This window comes from Uranotaenia lowii, chromosome 1 (assembly GCF_029784155.1).
Source record: "Uranotaenia lowii strain MFRU-FL chromosome 1, ASM2978415v1, whole genome shotgun sequence".
Lineage (NCBI taxonomy): Eukaryota > Metazoa > Arthropoda > Insecta > Diptera > Culicidae > Uranotaenia > Uranotaenia lowii.
Genome location: NC_073691.1, coordinates 49,516,335 through 49,536,378, shown reverse-complemented (window position 1 = coordinate 49,536,378; position 20,044 = coordinate 49,516,335). Strand labels below are relative to the sequence as shown.

At 44.5% G+C, this 20,044-nt stretch overlaps 3 protein-coding genes across 3 annotated transcripts; 1 reads left to right on the top strand and 2 right to left on the bottom strand.

The window, feature by feature from the left end:
- Positions 1-839: 839 nt before the first annotated feature.
- Positions 840-1,905, bottom strand: LOC129739520 (cathepsin B-like). Its single transcript, XM_055731001.1, has one exon. It carries the CDS (start codon positions 1,869-1,871, stop codon positions 840-842), a length of 1,032 nt encoding a protein of 343 aa, XP_055586976.1. The 5' UTR covers positions 1,872-1,905.
- Positions 1,906-7,672: 5,767 nt separating this feature from the next.
- LOC129759878 (cathepsin B-like) lies at positions 7,673-8,704 on the bottom strand. Its single transcript, XM_055757420.1, has one exon. The coding sequence runs from the start codon at positions 8,702-8,704 to the stop codon at positions 7,673-7,675; it is 1,032 nt and encodes a 343-aa protein (XP_055613395.1).
- Positions 8,705-12,372: 3,668 nt separating this feature from the next.
- LOC129759859 (cathepsin B-like) lies at positions 12,373-13,422 on the top strand. The gene has a single exon (XM_055757402.1). It carries the CDS (start codon positions 12,559-12,561, stop codon positions 13,420-13,422), a length of 864 nt encoding a protein of 287 aa, XP_055613377.1. The 5' UTR covers positions 12,373-12,558.
- The last annotated feature ends 6,622 nt before the right edge of the window (positions 13,423-20,044 follow it).

The window sequence follows — 20,044 nt, the reverse complement described above, 5'->3', positions numbered from 1 at the left end:
CAACGTGCAGGTGGTTCCCAAGGACAAGAACCCTCCCAATACGCCAGAGCTCCGCCCAATTAAGAAATACTGGGCTATTGTCAAGCGGAACCTAAAGAAGACCAAAAGAACTGCTAAGGACGAGCAGCAGTTCAAGACAAACTGGCTTTCTGTGGCGAAGAAGGTGGACAAGGTGGCTTGTCCGGCAATTCGGATTTGGAAAAGCGGAAGCCTTACTGAATATTTTACCTGAATTTTATTCTAATTAAACTTGAAAAAGAAATTTAATTTGATTTTTTAAATAAACGATTTTACCGATTTACACGCGTTTTCCATTGACCAAATTTTGACCGTATCACCCTTTAACAAGTTTACTTAGGTGGCCCAAGATACCCCACAAAATGTGGCCCACGATTCCCCACAAGCTATGATTTGGAATTGGTTGCGTTTGCGTGACTTATTGATGTTTCATCAAAAATTCCTTTTCGACGTGAAAGAACATGACAAAACTAAGATCATATGCGTATGAGCATATTTTTGTTATGTACTGTAGGTCTCCCGCGGATGCAATTTGCGGGTGCTTGTTTAATTATGTTAGTACACTTTTCTAGGCTTGTTAAATTAAAGAAGCATAATACACGTACATAAGTCAACAACATATAGAAAAACTTGCTTACGCAAAGCGACGACAATGGCAGTTGAATCAAGATTTTTATCTCAACACACAGCTCAGATATTTCGAGTAGCCCACGTTTCCCCATGGCCCACGTTACCTCACTCTCTTATACAGAAAATCCATTGATTTGTTTTAAATCAAATAAGTTCATTTATTTCCAATCATCTCCAAAAGCCGTTCATATTTACCAATCCAAACCCTGCAGTTTCAGGTGCTTTGAGTAGTGAGGCATACCAGCGGTAACCTCGGACTCAATGCCCAAATGATCCTCGCCACGAACAATGCGGAAGAAACCATTCTCACCCCAGTCCTGACCCCAGGAGTTGGACACCAGCCAGTACTTGACCGGGACACTCTTGATGTTTTCGACACCCCAGCCGACGATCTTGATGGCGTGGTAACCCTCATGAGGTCCCCAAACGTGGCGGTAGACACCGCTTTTGTAGGACTTGAAGTCCAGGAAAACGGAGAACGAAGCCTGAACTGGTCCACCGACGTAGATTTCCTCCATGATCTTGCGCTCATCCCGAGGAATGGTGTAGGCAGAACGCCCGAAACGACGATCATCGACAGCCTTGGTAACGTTGTAAGCAGAGTTGCAGGTACGCTTGCACCGAGGAGCAACATCTTCCTCATCTTCCGATTGGCAGGTTGTGAATGGGTAAGGATGGCATCCCTGGTTGGAACCATAAGCTCCCCCGCTGGAAATTCCACGACGAACCCAGTATTTCCAGGTCTGGGGCAAAAATCCTCCCTGGCATCCATCACCGCATTCAGTACAACAGGACAGCACATCGATCGATCCGAATTCGAAAGTTTCGTGATCCTGTGAGTGGATACACCAACGATCGGTCATGGTGGAAGTGGCCGAAACAGCGAAACATGATCCACAACATCCCTGGTTGCGAACGGTGCGAATGCTCTTACATTGAGGCCACTGCTGACGGGCGTCAAAGTTCTCGGGCAGTTCAATGTCCTGGTTAACCTTCAACAGCAGCATTCCCTCGGGCAGTCGATGTTGAGGTTGAGGAGCCAGTGATCCGACGCGATAGTGGGTCAGAGGCATCGGATTATTTCCGGGAGTCCAGGTTTGAGTAAGGTTCCGGATCTCGGAGGCAATTTGGTCCGAGTAGGTGTACCGGGACCCAGATCCCAGCCGATAGTATTGTTGACCGAACACAGCCTGGCAGAGAGCCAGGATCAGAAAGGCGCGCATCCCGAGATTCGATGGAAGTTAGCTGCTTCAGTGCTCAAACTGTGTTCCGGTGAAACTCAAGTGGATTGATGCTATTTGTTTGTTTGCGACAAGAGTATTTATACTGAGAATAAGATTCACTTTCAGAAAGACTGATAAGGTCGTCGTACTAAAAACTGCAATCAAGCAAATGCATTGTGATCATTGATTGAGGTAGCTCATCAATTCTTATCGGCATGGTTCAATCATGATGCCCTGTTCAAGAACAATTTGAAAACAAACAAAAATCGACATATCTGAAAATTTGTTACGTTTGAGAGAAGAAATCTATGGTGTTTCAAATAATTTAAACAAACCCGGGCGAAATCCGTCAATTTTTCTACCATATCTGGGCATCCTGGCCAGATTTGACTTATCTCGAATTCGTTATCTTAATTATGGGCAAGCCTGGATATATCAAGAAAATCTGGAATAAAGCGATACTTGTCAGCATTCCCTGTACGATCTACGTTGAAAGGTACACGGATATACCTTAGATGCTTTACTGATACCATAAGTATTGACGATTGTGTAGCTTTTTCAACATTACTTTTGGATATTCTATAAATTGTCCTCAATCATTTGGAAAATTTGACAAGTAATTGTATAAATATTAAACATAATGTTGAAAATTAAGGTTTCAAATTGGATCTTCCGGTAGAAAGACGATTGGCTGCTGTTACTGCAGCAGAAGATTTCTGCTGCCACGAGAAGAACCAAAACGTTGTTTATTATGGTTCCTCTTGCAATGTCCAACTCCCAATTGATGATTACTGAGAACAATAGGATGGTGATGATGATAAAAATTAAAATGTTTACAGCATCACACGGTTGAGCGAGACTACTCAAACTAGGTTCGTGGTAACACAATAGTGTTGCCAGATATTCTGGGTAAAAGTATCAAAGTGTTCAATGAGAAATGAGTAGTTAGTTTCCCGGCTAGGGAATGTGAGAAGTGGAAAGTAACAAAAAGCTATCACTAAGGTAAAGGATAGGCAGACGACTCAAAACTTGGTTTTGGCAAACGGAACAGGTTGAAGGTGGTTTGCTGACAGTTTGACAGTTTGGAGGGGGGCTTAATGACGAGCGAAGCCACACACCACAAAATGTTTGTCAATTTTACCTGGCTTCCTTTTCTGCCACGTGTTGGAATTCAGGTCGTCCAGAGCCCGAAAAGGCCTGTGCCATTTGTGCAATGGCTCGAATGTTCGTAGAGTCCCTCCTTCGCCCCCTGACGTCCTCTAGCGGTCCACGACTGCCACCAGCACGAACCTTCTGGCTCGCAGTAATGTCCATTATTCGGTAGAAGCCTATTCCAAAGAGCTCGGTTTTCTGATATATGAAAGGCAATATTCAGCAGCTTAACCGATACTCACCGAATACCCGCACGGATTGGTAAAGAAAAGATCGACGCTGAAAAACCGGTTCATGTGGATTCAATAAATATCGACTTTGCAAAAGCTTTCTACAAAGTACATCAAAGCAAAGCGAAAACTTAGCTTGAACACTACGGATTTCCTTCATGGATAATAAAATGGCTGCATTCCTACCTGGTAAACGCCAAGGCTACATAAACATCCAAGGATACACTCTACCAACAGTATTCGACATGCCCAAGCAACCAAAAGTCACATTTTTACTTGAATGAAGGCATTGGAAGTTACATATTGGCTGACAAAGAGAATCAACTGACCAATTCCCTTAAGTGAACTTTATGTACTCATTAATGAACTTGAAAGTTGCAAAAGTGATTAATATGTACGTTGTATGTGACTTGTTTCTCCCAATTCCCATTAGTGAACTATATGTACTCATTAACGAACTTGAAAGCTGCAAAAGTGATCTATACGTACGTTATACGGGACTTAAGTCACATAAAGGGCACAAAAGTGCTCAATACGGGATTTAGTAAGTCACATAAAGGGCACAAAAGTGCTTAAACGGGATTTGATAAGTCACAAAAAGTGCATTGATGTGCTTTCAAAATCAAATCACCTCTTCGAGTTTTAGTTCCAGTTAGAACAACATCTAGGCGTGGTCTCGTGGTAGCGTGTTCGATTCTCACCACGAAGGTCGGGGTTCGATCCCCAAGCCTGGCAAGTTTTTTTCAATACGTAAATTTGTACTTGAGTGACCATTCTGATGCGATATATGTAGGAAATGTAGGAAAGAAGCAATTGAGCAATTAGTCGAATTTGAAATCCAGCGCGTGGCATCTTGGCGGCACCGGTACAGAACACAGTAAATAATCAAGATAAGGTGATATGAACCGAAGCCAACGGTTCAGTTGAGATAGAGAGACATTTTTTTGCTCATTTTGCGATTTTTTGGAAGCTGAATTAAGAGGCCGCTGGAAGCTGAATAGAAGATCATTAAGACTTTTTTGGAACTTGAAAGTATCAATAAGAACTTAAATTTTGAGCTGCATAGAACGTACTTCATATCAATGATGGGGCTGAGTAAGCGTTTTTGTACCTGTTTTATGGGACTTTTGGTTGCTTGGGATGCCATCTGGTGTTCCACTAGGTAGTCACCTAGGACCGCTTATCTTTGTGCTTTTTTTAAACAACAAAGCTTGTTCTGCGAAGAAGTTCCACCTCCTCGCGGTGCAGAGTGGAAACATGTCTGCTTTATAGCAGATGTACGGCCGAGAGAACTACACCACCCCTCACCCCTCCCCCCACCCCTTATGAAGACCCTCGCTATCGAACTTTGATTACGGCTATGGACACACTATCGGAAACCGACTCCATTTGATGAAGTTGTAACGCTTAACCGTGCCGATGTACCTGGAAAGCCGGCGGGTCGTAAAGTCGGTTGCCTGTGAGGCACCAGGACACACCCAACAGTATCCCATTCCTTGCTGCGCTAAGCAGGTCACTGGCGCAGTCGACCTTTATTTACCGTGTGACTCGTGGGATTAAGAATGAATAAAATCAGCAAAACAAAGACAAACGATGGAACTGATAAAGGCAAAAGCCAGAATCCGTTCGGCGGGAGTGGCCTTAGGCGTTCACTGGTTAGGCAATCTGCCAACCCGGTGGACCTGACGGCGAAGTCGGTGGAAACACCGAGCAAGGTTCGAGCGGACCCGTGCGATGAAGTACAGGAAGCGCTGGAGGATCTACTGAGCTCTTCGGAACTTCAAGATCCGGGAGCTCCGGTAGAGTTGGTCACGGCCATGGCTGGCATCGCTGACCGAATGTGTGAAAGGAAAGTCCAACATCCAGAAGGAAATATGCGAGAAGCTAGCCAGGGTGATGCAGCTTTTCATCGCAGCAAAAATGCTGTGATGGAACGTCTCGCAGAACCCGAGACCAGACCAAAAGAGTGAGGGCCGGCAGAGACTCCTCTGAGGGCGGACACTCTCTGCCCGAAGAAGGTCAACGCCATTGCCCAAATAGAGGGCAGTCTTGCGTTTGCCAGCAACAGCAAACGTAAGAGAGGCTCTCCCGGGGAACTCAGACACGGTGACGCTAAGAAAAGTGCGAAGGATCCGTCTGTCCGGCAGAATCCTGCGGCCAGCACTTCAAAGAACGCAGGTGAGCCGACGAGCGCAAATACTGAATTGCAAACGGTATCGCGCAAAAGGGGGGGGCAAAGGTGCGGAGACGAAATAAGCCAAACCCCGACCACAACGACGCAAACGTCGTGGCAGGGAGAGGGAAGAGGCGATTGTCGTCAAGGGATCTGAGGGCACGTACGCAGATGTCCTGCGACAGATAAGTACTAATGAGGACCTCGCCGATCTCGGCGAAAACGTTCAGGGAATCCGTCGGACACGCACCGGCGAGATGATTCTAGAACTAAAGCGTGGCGCGGGAAACTCCAGCGGGACCCTTACGGCTAAGGCGGCCGAAGCCCTTGGCGGCAAGACTGAGGCACACGCCATCTTTAAGGAGGTGACCATCCGTCAAAAACCTGGATGAAATCACGACATAAGAAGAACTGCGGGTAGCACTGGTTGAGCAGTGCAAAATCTGCTCGGACCAGATGTCGGCAAACTGCAAGAAGCCTGCTAAATGCCCTGTCTGCGCTTGAGATCACGCTGCTGGCAACCCTAGGTGCCCTACCTACCTAAGGGTCCGGCGCCGATTGACCGACGCATAGGGCTGAGATAAAAGATCTCCACTGCTGGCGATCCGGAGCCAGCGTCTTCACTTGCTGCCAATCAAGGTTCTCGTCAACTGTGCGGATTTCAGCGGCTAGACTTCGCCGCCACGAGCTTTTGGGCCTGCCTCTTCTTCGATGCCCATCTGGATTCCAATCAAGCGCCTCTCTGCAAATCTCGTTTTCATCTCTTCGCAGTGTGTGCCCTATCCATCTCCACTTACGTTCCCGAATCTCGATTTCTAGCACCTTTTGATGACACTGGCGATGAAGGCCAACCCTAGGTGCCCCGTCTACAAAAAGGCGCAGGCGGTACCACCCCGGGCGCCAAGAGCATAGTGGTCGTCCAACTTAACCTCAACCACTGCTACACAGCACACCAGCTGTTGCGGCAGATGACAGTTGAGAAAAAGTTGGACATCGCGCTAGTGGTAGACCCATATCGTAGAGTTGCAAATGGCACCATGTAATTGGGCAACCGATGATGCCAAACTGGCCGCGATATGGGTAACAAGTAGTTTCCCCATACAAGAAGTGGTGACGACTGAAAACGAAGACATGCATGGTGGTAGCCAAAGTTAACGGGATCTACTTCTGTTGCTGCTATGCTCCACCAAGATGGTCCTTGGAGAGGTTCGACACTATGGTTAACAAGAGACTGTACGTTTACCATCTTATTCCGATAAATGTGGTCTTCTGTCACTGGGGCCAAAGGAGGACATAGTTGCAACGGATTTTCGTGAACGGCATCTTAACAAACGTTATTGATTCCCCGCAATTGCTGTTTTCTCTCAATCAGCTTGCTCCAGCTCGAGAACCTTGTATTCAAAACTTTCTCTGGCTACCAAGAAGCAGAACGTTTCGGCCAAAATTATCCACTACATCGATGCTGTCATGCAGATCCAGAAACTCGTGGGGGCGAAGCCGAGCCACTGAAATACGAACTGTCGACGAGAGTCTTGATTGGGACCAAGTGAAGACGCTGACTCCGGATCGTCAACAGTGGAGGTCTTTAACCACGGCCCTATGCACCGGAGAATCGACGCGGAACCATTAAGTAAGTAAGTAAGTCGGACGGATCGAACATCTCAATGCATATTGCTTCGAAGCGAACGAGTCTCATGATTGTGCAAGCATGTTCGACAAACCCCAAATCCTGGATACAAAAGCATCTGTTGTCGAAATAAAAAAAGTTACACAATCAAAAATGAATAAATCGAAATTTTGCACCCCTCGGAATTGTCACTTTGTAAAATTTTTGCTCTACAATGTGTTTTGAATTCATGCAAATGTTACTTCAGTTTGGGATTTCGGTCACTTGGCTTTGACTCTATTGAAATATTCGAAGAACTAAATATTTTGTACTCTAGAATTGGAATAAATGCTTGAAAAGATTTCAACTGAGTTTAGCGGACAGAACTCGTATTGGGATAATATAGTGCGTCCAGTATTAGAGAAGGCATTGAAATATTTCGGTATACTTTACGAAGTGGAGCGTACAAATCAAGCTCCTTTAGTCAACTGCTGAAACAACCAACGATACACTCTATGTTTATCTCGTATGTGTTCTATACGTGTTTTTTTCTTCAAATTATGGAAATAGTGATATTACAGAAAATTCAATATTTATTAATTCCAATGAGTTATTTATTTTCAATCGATTTCCTTCATTTTTACCAATCCAAACCCTGCAGTTTCATGTGCTTCTTGTAGTCCGGCATACCAGCATAGACATTGGACTCAATGCCCATATGATCCTCGCCACGAACAATGCGGAAGAAACCATTCTCTCCCCAGTCCTGACCCCAGGAGTTGGACACCAGCCAGTACTTGACCGGGACACCCTTGATGTTTTCGACACCCCAACCGACGATCTTGATGGCGTGGTAACCCTCATGAGGTCCCCAAACGTGACGGTAGACACCGCTTTTGTAGGCCTTGAAGTCCAAGAAAACGGAGAACGAAGCCTGAACTGGTCCACCGACGTAGATTTCCTCCATGATTTTGCGTTCTTCCCGAGCGACAGCATAAGCGGAACGCCCAAAACGACGATCATCAACAGCCTTGGTAACATTGTAAGCAGAGTTGCAAGAGCGCATGCACTGAGGAGCAGAATTTTCCTCATCCGCCGTCTTGCAGGAGGTGAACGGGTATGGACGGCATCCTTGGTTGGAACCGTAAGCTCCTCCGCTGGAAATTCCACGACGAACCCAGTAGCTCCAGGTCTGGGGCAGATATCCTCCCTCGCATCCGTCTCCGCATTCAGTACAACAGGACAGCACATCAATCGATCCGAATTCGAAAGTTTCGTGATCCTGCGAATGGATACACCAACGATCGGTCATGGCAGAAGTGGCCGAAATGGCGAAACATGATCCACAACATCCCTGATTGCGGACAGTGCGGATGCTCTGGCACTCAGGCCACTGCTGACGGGCGTCGAAGTTCTCGGGCAGTTCAATGTCCTCGACAGTCTTCAACAGCAGCATTCCCTCTGGCAGCCGATGTTGAGGTTGTGGAGGCAGCGATCCAACGCGATAGTGGGTCAGTGGCATCGGATTGTTACCGGGGGTCCAGGTTTGGGTAAGGTTCCGGATCTCGGAGGCGATTTGACCCGAGTAGGTGTACCGGGACCCAGATCCCAGCCGATAGTATTGTTGACCGAACACGGCCTGGCAAAGAGCCAGGATCAGAAAGGCGCGCATCCCGAAAACCGATGGGAGAGAGCTGATTCAGTACTCAAACTGCCTTCCAGTGAAACCTAAGTGGATTGATACAACATGCTGGATCGGAACAGGACTATTTATACTGGGAATAAGATTTCTTTGTAGAAAGGCTGATAAGGGCTTTGAACTGAAAACTGCAACCGAGCAAATGCATTGTGATCAGTGATTAAGGGTAGGTGATCAATTGTGGTCAGCAAGGTTTTAACAGATATATTCAATTTTTACATGTTTAGTTTAGGTAATCATAATCTTTCATCAATAAATGGAAGCCAATGTTTTGAATCTGTTTATCAAAAAATCATATATTTGTACAAGAAGGGATTACCTTGCCTATAATTCAGAAATGCTCAGTTGCGAATATTCATCGGTTATTTCTCCGCAACGTACAGCGAAAGGAGCGCTTCTACAAAGTCGATTATACAGGCTCTAAATGTCGATTTTTTAGTTGTTGATTCAGAATAAGAACTTGAAGTACCTGCAACCAGAAAACCTAACAGGTGAGCTCGAATGAGTTAAAAAAGGTAATTGCTAATTATTGGTAAAGACTCTTGCGGTATTTTTTCAATTGGTTGATTAGCCAGGTGGTAAATCCGGGTTCTGGGTCCATGGGTACAATTGGAAGACTCATAATATACTCCGTGTATACCTCCTGCTTCCTTAACTCCACATGGGGTCACAGACCTGGCTCCCACCTCGAACTGATAGACACACAATGCTTCAATAGTGGGAGGTCTATTCGCGCTAGTGCGCTCCAAGGCAATACTCATTAACGAAACCACTTTCAGCAAAACCTCTCATCCTTACGATTCGACGACTTGAGAACCGACATCTCCTTGCAATGACTCGATATTCCATCATAAATCTCTCGCATCGACTTGAGGATGACCTCTCCTCTGCACGATTCAAGGCCCGATCTCTCCTCTAGGGACTCGAGGTGACCACTTTTCCCCTCGTCTTGTTGATCAAAGGCCTGAACTCTCCTCTCGCGATTCGAGACCCGGCCTCCTATCGCAAAGACTCGGGGTTGACCCCACAGTTTCTCCCTTAAGAAGCGGCACTACTCGGTTACCTCTGGCGGTGGGATATCCTACATACGTTCGCGGCGTACCCATTACCTCCGCTACGCAGCTCCCCTGCAGGGCAGTCATGATCCGGGTGAACCCATCGCTTTCATTCCAAGTATTGGGGTCCGTACACATACTCTGCATCACGTTGTCTGCTATCGTGTTGAGCCCACAGACGGCAAGTATGTTGGTACGTCTTGACAGGCAAACTCCACATGTTCGGGTGTTTCGTCTTCGTCACTACAATCTGGGCAATATGACGAAGCCACATGTCCAAACTGGTAGTGGTACTCCATGACCAGTCAGGAATTGTGTCATATGGAAGTCCACATCACCGTGACTTCTTCCGATCCAGCTCCCGATATGCGGGATCAGACGATGGGTACACCTTCCTATCGCTTAGTTGTCCCACAGCTCCTCTAGCAAAACCGAGATGGGTATAACGCCCGCCACTACTCAGGCGGTTTTGGACGAGATGGTTCGGAATCCACTAATAACACACAGGTTCATCAGCCGCTGAACGCTGCTAAGTCTCTGCAGGTTATATTGTCTTCTCAGGGACTGCCTCCAGGCCGCTGCTCCGTACCGCAAGATTGACGTGATCACGATTGCCAGTATCCTCCTCTTATTACTGTGGATTGCCGAGAAGTTCGACATCAACCATGTGAGTGCAGCCGTGGCCATTTCCGCTTCCTTACACAAGTGGTCGACATGATCCGTAGAACTGAGTTTGTCGTCTATCAGCACCCCTAGGTACTTAATTGCGCGTTTGGACACGATATCGCACGGTCCAACTGCAATGCAACCTGTGTGGGGTGAGATCAGGTTGGTGATCAGCACCATCTCGGTTTTGTGGTAGGCTAGGCGCAGGCATTTGGAGTGCATCCAGCTTTCCACGGCCTGGATAGCTAGTGTGGCAAGTAGCTGTACCTCCGCTATCGAGGAGCCTCTCGCCAAGAGGACTATACCATCCGCAAATCCTAAGAGTTCAGCTCCCGATGGGAGGATCATTCGTAGGAGCTCGTCGTAAATACGTGTTGTTCCACAGGACCGGACCAAGTATTGACCCCTGTCGTACACCCGCCGAAACCTCTTGTGTTTGTAAGCCCTCACCGGTCATATACTGTAATTGGCGATTGTGTTTCCCCAAGCCTATACATATCTGTCGAGACCCTCATTAGGATGAGCAACGACGCAATCGCTGTCCAACTGCCGCTGTTGAAGGCGTTCTTCACATCTAGAGTGACCACCGCGTAAAAGCGGAGCCCTATCCTCTTCCTTAGCCTGGCTCTGTCCGCTACCTCAATAATAGAGCGGATGCTATCTACGGTGCTGCGTACTACACGGAAACCAAACTGTTTCTAAGAGAGTCCGTCCTCTTTTTCAGTGTACATCTTAGTTCGGTTCTGAATCGCCTTCTCCAAGACCTCACCCGCTGTGTCCAGTGAACATTTCGGCCGTTACGCCGATGGGTCTTCTGGAGGCTTACCCGGTTATGGCAGAAGGACTAATTTCTGCCGCTTTCACGTGTCGGGGAACACCCGTCTCATCACATATCGTTGCAACGAAGTCCGGAACATTTCGAAGAACTCCCTGATCGGGTCCTTTACTGCGACGTTTGGAATGCCGTCTGGTTCGGGGGCCTTCCTTGGTTAGAGAAATTTGGGGATTTCGCGAAGTTCTTTAACCGTAATCCTCTCCCCTATGCTGGTGTTTCAGCCATACGGAACTGTTACCTGTTACCAATAGAGTACGTAATGTGGCCGTTATCCTTCAGGGCTAAGAAGTGAATACCAATTTTGCCATGAACGCCTCCCAAAGTCGCTGTACAAGATGCAGAAACGAAACTGAAAGTCTGATATAAGCAGATAATGAAATTTAAGAAGGATTTGTTCGAGTGCAGTGGTACCTGTACTTGAATTAAGTTGAAATAGCTGATTCTTCTAGCTTTGTCGCTTGCTAATCTACAAGGCTCTATAAGATCTATCTTACAGTTAGAGTCGTCCAAATATTAAATCTAGGATTTTTATTAACTATTTTGATACTTTTTATGTCACTTGCTTAAAGCCGTAGATTTACGTGGAATTTAAAACATGAACTTAACTCATGCTTATTCTTTTAATCTAAAAGAAGACAACAACTGGGGGGTGATTTTTGTTCTGTTATTTCTGTTTTTTGTAATAAGATATAAATTTTTCAAATTCCTCCTATTACTGGAGTGCCAAGGTGGTTAACTGACCCTGGCTGTAGTAGTTTTTCGAGCTTATCAAAACGCATTCATGAATGTTTGAAGAAGTTACTCAATGAACAGCTTATCTGTTGACGCGATCTACCATGCTATTTAAATTCCATAAATGTTTACCAATTGAAAGTAGGTCAAACTGGTTGGAAGCTGTGTATTTTTTCTAAAAAAAAAAACAACTCTAATCATTAATCGCTAGGCTGATAAGAATTCGTTGAACCCTATCAATCAGTATAAAAAGGGAGTCAATCCAACGAAAAGGTATGTTATTTGGTTTAGGATTTCAACGACCAACGGCAGATAGCTTCAGGATGTTCCGTGCCATTTTGGTGCTGGCTTTGTGCCAGATTGTTTTGGGCCAGTATGGAAACCAGTACAGCTCTAACTACAACCAGCGATATAACAGCCACCAGCAGGAGGATATCCGTGGTACCTACAGCCGTATCGGAGACATTGTCCGCAACAACTCAGCCAGCTGGAAAGCCGGCGTCTACTCCAAGCCGTTGTCCCACTTCCGTACAGGTTTGATGAGCTCACAGTCCCATGCCAAGAATCTCCTCCAGGAGCAGTACCCAATGGGCATTTTGGCCGTCGGTGGTGACTTCGAGCTCCCGGAATCTTTCGACTCCCGCACCAAGTGGCCGGAGTGCAAGAGCATCAACGAGATCCGCAACCAAGGATGCTGTGGCTCTTGCTACGCCGTTTCTGCTGCCTCGACCATGAGCGATCGTTACTGTATCCACTCTCCGACCCACGAGTCTTTCACTTTTGGTTCCTACGATATCGTCTCCTGCTGCCATCAGTGTGGTAAGGGATGCAACGGCGGTGATCTGCCTCCAGTTTGGAAGTACTGGGTTGATCGTGGTATCTCCAGCGGAGGTCCGTTCAACTCCAACGAAGGCTGCCATCCTTACCCTATTGACGTGTGCCATGACTACGATGAAGAGCCTGCTTTCCCTGCCTGCTCCAAGAAGTGTCAAGCTAACTACAACACTACTGAGGCTTCGTACGATCGTCGCTATGGACGTGCTTTCTACGGTATTCCCAACGAAGAGGAACGCATCATGGAGGAGATCTACTTCCACGGACCGGTCCAGGTTGCCTTCGATGTGTTCGTTGACTTCAAGGCCTACAAGAGTGGAGTCTACCGTCACGTTTGGGGACCTGAGGATGGCGGTCATGCCGTTAAGATCATTGGCTGGGGTGTCGAGAACATCAACGGTGCTCCTGTGAAGTACTGGCTGTGTGCCAACTCCTGGGGACAGGACTGGGGTGAGAATGGTTTCTTCCGTTTCGTGCGTGGCGAAAACCACTGTGGCATCGAGTCGTACGTCTTCACTGGTCTGCCACACTTCCACAAACACAAGACCCTGGACGGATACAACTGGTAAACACTCTGATGTCTTACTACTTTGGACCGAATAAATGACGTGAATTACAATACATGCTTACAATATGTTTTAAGAAAGAAATCCCAATCTCAAATAAGATTTATGAACGACTCTGGCCAGAAAAACATGTTCGTTTTTATACAAATCCGCCCTTTGCTTTTTTGAGGATATCAAATTTCTTTTTCTCATGTTACTAGCTTCACCTGTAGAATTCCATTTGAAATCTTATTGGTAATCATAAAAGCAAGTGCCAGATTATATGATGGAAATATTGAAAGCAATACAATGATTGTACATCAGTTGAGTGTATGAGAAGGATCAGATCATGAGGACCTATTATCGATCTTGATTGCCTCCGAATCCTTAAACTGGAGCTTATTTTTATGATAAGTTTGAGTGGTGTGGTGATAAGGTTTGTGGGGAAACGATTCCCAAATTCCCCCAGATATAGACGTCTCAGTCTATGAGGCTTTTTTTAACGGTTATCAGCCATTTCCCAGCTTTTAAAACTAACAGCTGATTTTTCATTCCTTACAAATTTTTTGGCAACTTCTGGTCTGGCGAATCATAACAACATTAAGCATTCACAGTATCATAATATGTTTCAAGCCATAAAATCAAATGCAAGTTAAACGCCACAATAATGTTTTTTAAGATAGATATGAGATTCTATAGATTCATCGCATTCGAAACTGATAAAAAAATGTACAATTTTGGCATAATTGGCATAAGAAAAGAACGCGAGCAGGGATGATTCGATTTGCAACAGCCGGCGTTAACCTCCCAGCGCCGTGAAGCGTGAGACGTGAGACGTGAGACGTGAGACGTGAGACGTGAGACGTGAGACGTGAGACGTGAGACGTGAGACGTGAGACGTGAGACGTGAGACGTGAGACGTGAGACGTGAGACGTGAGACGTGAGACGTGAGACGTGAGACGTGAGACGTGAGACGTGAGACGTGAGACGTGAGACGTGAGACGTGAGACGTGAGACGTGAGACGTGAGACGTGAGATGTGAGACGTGGAACGTTGAACGTGAAACGTGATACGTGGAACGTGAGACGTGAACCATGAGACATGAGACGTGAAACGGGAGACTTGAGACTTGAGACTTGAGACTTGAGACTTGAGACTTGAGACTTGAGACTTGAGACTTGAGACATGAGACGTGAGACGTTAGACGAGAGACGTAAGAAAAGAGACGTAAGACGAGAGACGTAAGACGAGAGACGTAAGATGAGAGACGTGTGACGCAAGACGTGAGACGTGGAACGTGCGACGTGAACCATGAGACATGAGACGTGAGACGTGAGACTTGAGACTTGAGACTTGAGACTTGAGACTTGAGACATGAGACGTGAAACGTGAGACGTGAACCGCGAGACATGGGACGCGAGGCGTTAGTTGTGAGACGTGAGACGTGAGACGTGAGACGTGAGACGTGAGACGTGAGACGTGAGACGTGAGACGTGAGACGTGAGACGTGAGACGTGAGACTGAGACGTGAGACGTGAAACGTGAAACGTGAGACGTGAGACGTGAAAAGTGGTACGAGAGAGATGAGAAGAGAGATTATAAAAAACTGATTCAAATAGGATCTAAATAAGTGAAACTTTATGTTTCTATGCCGCTTTGCTCATACTGCTATTGAAAGGTTTGATTTATTTGTTGTTTTTTCACTAAAGAAGGCTACAACGAATAGCCGAAACGTTTGAACAAAAATCAATAACGATCATTAAGAAAACAACGAAAAAATATCAGTAAAAAACTAATAAAAATTTTTGATCAAAGCTTAGGTGTTTCGAAACTGAAATTATAAGATAATTATAGATGTTTAATCTTTTTTTTCAGAATTTTTTATGCTTACTAATGCATTAGAATAAATTTTCCCATCCAACCAGTTACATCGTACTATTCTAAGTCAACATAATCCCATGCATAATGACGCATCATAAAAAAGTTCACAAGAAGCTGAATTGAGCACTCGTTATCGATTTTTACGATCTGTCAATCAGAGAAATTGATGTTTCAAGAATTTTCCCTCGGCAGACGAATTCAAATTAAAAACCTAACTACAAAACGTCACGCTCAATGAGTTTTACTCCCGATGGTCTGAGGGAAACAATCCTTTGAAATCTTGGTTTAACGGGTATCAGGAATATTTGTTCCGATAGGGGATCATTGATAGGATTGACGGGTAGAAATTGCGCATGGGAAAGTGTGGATGGTTGAAAAAAAAAAAGGAAGGTACAAAAGTCAAAAGGCGTTTTCCTTCAGATTTAGATTATGACAGGCGTCTTGTTATTTTGAGATGTGATACTGTGCCGTTTCTTTTTTCTTGGGTATGTTCGAATGAAAAGCTTTGACAATTAACCTTTTTTCAGGGGTTTGTGGTAAGTAGTAAGTAGTAAGAGGGGTCGTTAATCTTTCCGGAAATAAAATATCAAGAAGTTATTTTTTGTACGATCTCTTCTCAATGCAAAAAGCATTGAAGCCCGGTTTGAAATTGGAGTATGATCGATGGTTGTCCAGTTTCCGTTAACTCAAACTGACGAATCAGCTCCCATTTTTCCCATTACTTCAAATCGTTCACAAGACGTTGGGAAAAATTTGCATATATATGCAGATTGTGCCCTGGAGAACAACACGTGAGTTTCTTGACAGCATCTCCCTGTTGATCCGCCTCCAAACGTCAAAGGACTTCGACGATTCTTATCAGCGTTTGTGAAGTAAACGACACAAAACAAGAATGGGTGTTGTTGTTTCTTTCTTCTCCTTCTCTAAGTGTAATCTTTATTCATGGCATGGCAGACGACGGTGTGTTGTTACACGTTGATTTGCATGGTTATCAATCACTTCTAGTTTTGCGATTATGTCAGCAGTTTGGCCCGGTGTGTCGATCTGTCGGTTATGAATAAAGTGAAAGGAAAAAAAAAATCCTTGCAATGCAATCGATGCTGTAATCAATCAAGCCCATCAATCGGGGAGTCGACAACCGACAACCATCAAAGGTTTATGACGTGATTTACCCCCATTCACAAAGAGGTGTTGGTTGTTGTCAATCAGTTTGGATTGGAATAGATTTTCAAATTGATAAAAATTACTTTGATAAATACTGTCACAAACCATTTAACAAGAAATTTTGAAAAAAAAATTTAAATCTGTTTTAAAAATTCGTTACATTCCATCCGCAATTCATCTTTTTCATATCGAGTAAATGTTTTTTTAAGTCTTTCATATTCCACTTTTTAGGATCAGTTATTCCTTCAAGTCGAATTGAACGCCAAACCAAAGATGGTAGAATAATTGTTTTTGCTGGTTTTTATGATCCATAAAAATGACATCCTGGCTATGAATTATGACGCAGTCTTCAAACCATCGTCATCGTCAAGGAAGAAAAACTTACAGATGTCTCCTACCTCTACCAGTGCAATGCAACGCAATGCCTATGCTAAACAGAAACCCTTTTTATCGGAACAATATCTCATCACCAAAGTCGTGGTTGGGTTTAACTTATCGACAGAAGGAATTGTTCAGATATTTGTCGAAAATTAGGGGACCTTCCATGAATGACCTCATAGTTGAAATTTTTTCAACAGAAAATACTTACAAACACACAGTACGACATTTAAAGACGAGGAATATTTTCCAAGTAAATCATCAAACCAAACCGAGGAAAAATCACTTCTGTTTCAGGGATTTCCTGCTTCCTGCCCTGGAAATACGATTACGACTTTCGGAAGCTTAGCTTCAACCCTTTTTCTTCAGTCCCCTCTACGCCACCGATAGAATTTTGCCCACCAACCAGTCGCCGCCTGTCATCATCGAGCGGACCTCAAATCTTCGTCTTTTTTGATAGAACAAAACCGTATCATTTCTTACCGAAATTTGCCTTCGGTTGTTGTTTTTGTGAAGAACGTAGTAAGGGGATTTTCCCGAAAGTTATTTATCGGATGGTTGAGTTATGCAGCGGTATGTTCGTCTCGAAACTTTATGTGGTTTCGAGACGAACATACCGCTGCATAACTCAACCATCCGATAAATAACTTTCGGGAAAATCTCCTTACTACGTTCTTCACAAAAACAACAACCGAAGGCAAATTTCGGTAAGAAATGATACGGTTTTGTTCTAGCAAAAAAGACGAAGATTTGAGGTCCGCTCGATAGGCGGTTTAAGAGGCCGATTTTATAATAACTCATTTTGGAAGAATTTAACGTTCTTATTCGAATCTGGCACAATGTTTTGGTAGTTATTATGAGGCTTGAAACATCTGCCAGTAGTAGCTATTGATGAACAAAAAAAGCGTTCCAAAGTCTTCCATAGGGTGTCCAAACGCAATACTAACTCGTTTTGACCTGGGCAACGCAGAATTTGAACTAACCAAAATGAAAGGGATTTTTAAGACAATATGTACTAAAAATTGTATAGGGAAGAATGCTAAGATGTGGTAAATTCCCGGGAAAAACTGAACATTCATGATATCTGTAGTAGATAGTTGCTTTTTTACTTACAAAAACGCGCACATTTCATTAGGCTGATATGCAAATTCACGGTCTTGACCTTAGAAACACTTGATTGCCTCGTTCCAGGCTGGGAAACGACTGAAAGACATATTTTGTGAGCTGTCCAATAGACTGAGTCAATTTGGGGTCATTTTTGAATTTCTCAAACCCTGGGGTCTAAAAAGCTTCGTCTTGTTCCCAAACTCATTTATGATTTTTAGCAGAATTTTTAAGTAACGTTTACATGAGTTAATTTGAACCTTTTTGTTTGTATGGGAAAATTGAATATTTTGTACTAAAAATTCAACATCATTTTAGTTTCTTCTGTAGAACCGAGCCAGCTGATGGTTTTTGTGCCCATTTATAAATTCCCTTAAGTAAATTTTCCGCTGAACAACTTTGTTGAAGGCCGCATCTTCGTATCTTATTAGGCAAAAAAGTTATTAGCTGTTTAACAGGGGTTTGTCTTTTCGTACTGATAAACAAGAAATTAAATTGACATCACTGCTGGAGCCTCGCGAAGTATTGCACGAAAAGCAGTCATGCAATACTTCGCGAGGCACCCTTTAGGCCCTTTAGGCATCTTCAAAGGTTTGAAGATCTGCAGCTAGGACAAAAGCAATAATGGGTGAGAAGAGAGAAGGCTCAACTGATTTGGTCCGATTGGGAGAATATCGTGTTTTCTACCGATAAACTCTTCGCTGTACAGCGGTTTGTCTGTAAATAAAGGGTGATACGGTCAATATCAACTTGACGTATTTCTTTCAATTTTGCATTTAAAAAACCTGAACACCCCTCATTTTGAAGGTTTGTGTGTAGAATGTTGCCCCTATTTTGATTTTGGAATTCACTCTTCAGTTGTCAAAATGCCGTCCAAGGAAGAAGAGCAGCATATCGAAATTTTGCTCGCGAATCGCGAAAATCCGAGCTACTCGCAAAGCTGGTAAAATCGCTTAAAGTTGCCAAATCAACCGTTACAAATGAAATTAAAGTGTTTGGGGAACGTTTGTCAACAGCCAGGAAGTCTGGATCGGGGGGAAATCAAACACCGGAAGCCGCTGAGACGACAAAGAGAACTGCCGGTAGTTTCAAGCGAAACCCTAACCTCTCTCCCCGAGATGCCGCAAATAAGCTGGGTGTATCGTCTACAACCGTGCATCGAGCCAAAAAAACGAGCCGGACTATCGACTTACAAGAAGGTAGTGACTCCAAATCGCGATGATAAACAAAACGACGGCCAAAGCACGATCCCGGAGGCTGTACTCGACGATGCTGACGAAGTTTGACTGCGTGGTAATGGACGACGAAACCTACGTCAAAGCCGACTACAAGCAGCTTCCGGGACAGGAGTTTTATACGGCAAAAGAAAGGGGAAAGGTAGCAGATATTTTCAAGCGCATGAAACTGTCAAAGTTTGCGAAGAAATATCTGGTTTGGCAAGCCATCTGTACCTGTGGCTTGATAAGCAGCATTTTCATAGCTTCCGGGACTGTCAACCAAGAAATTTACGTGAAAGAGTGTTTGAATAAACGTCTGCGGCCTTTCCTGAAGAAACACGGTCGTTCCGTACTGTTTTGGCCTGATTTGGCATCTTGCCATTACGGTCAAAAGGCCATGGACTGGTACGCCGCCAACAACGTGCAAGTGGTTCCCAAGGACAAGAACCCTCCCAACACGACCGAGCTTCGCCTAATTGAGAAATACTGGGCTATTGGCAAGCGGAATCTAAAGAAGACCAAAAAAAGGTGGCTGTACAAAATTTGATGGCAGTGGTTAAGCGAAAGGCCCGGCAATTCGGATTTGGAAAAGCGGAAGGATAACTGAATATTTTTCCTGAATTTTATACTAATTAAACTTGAAAAAGAAATTGAATTTGATTTTTTATATAAACGATATCACCGATTTACACGCGTTTTCCCTTGGCCAAATTTTGACCGTATCACCCTTTATTCCTTCCCAGTGTCGATTTCAGCAAATTTTTAAGAAATAGGTCATGAGACTCTACAAAATTCTCATGAAAGCCCACAAAAACACCGAAATACTACTCATGAGTCATGACCAAGATAAAAGCTGCATGGAGACAACTGTTAGAGGATACACGACATCGTCAAAACAGCA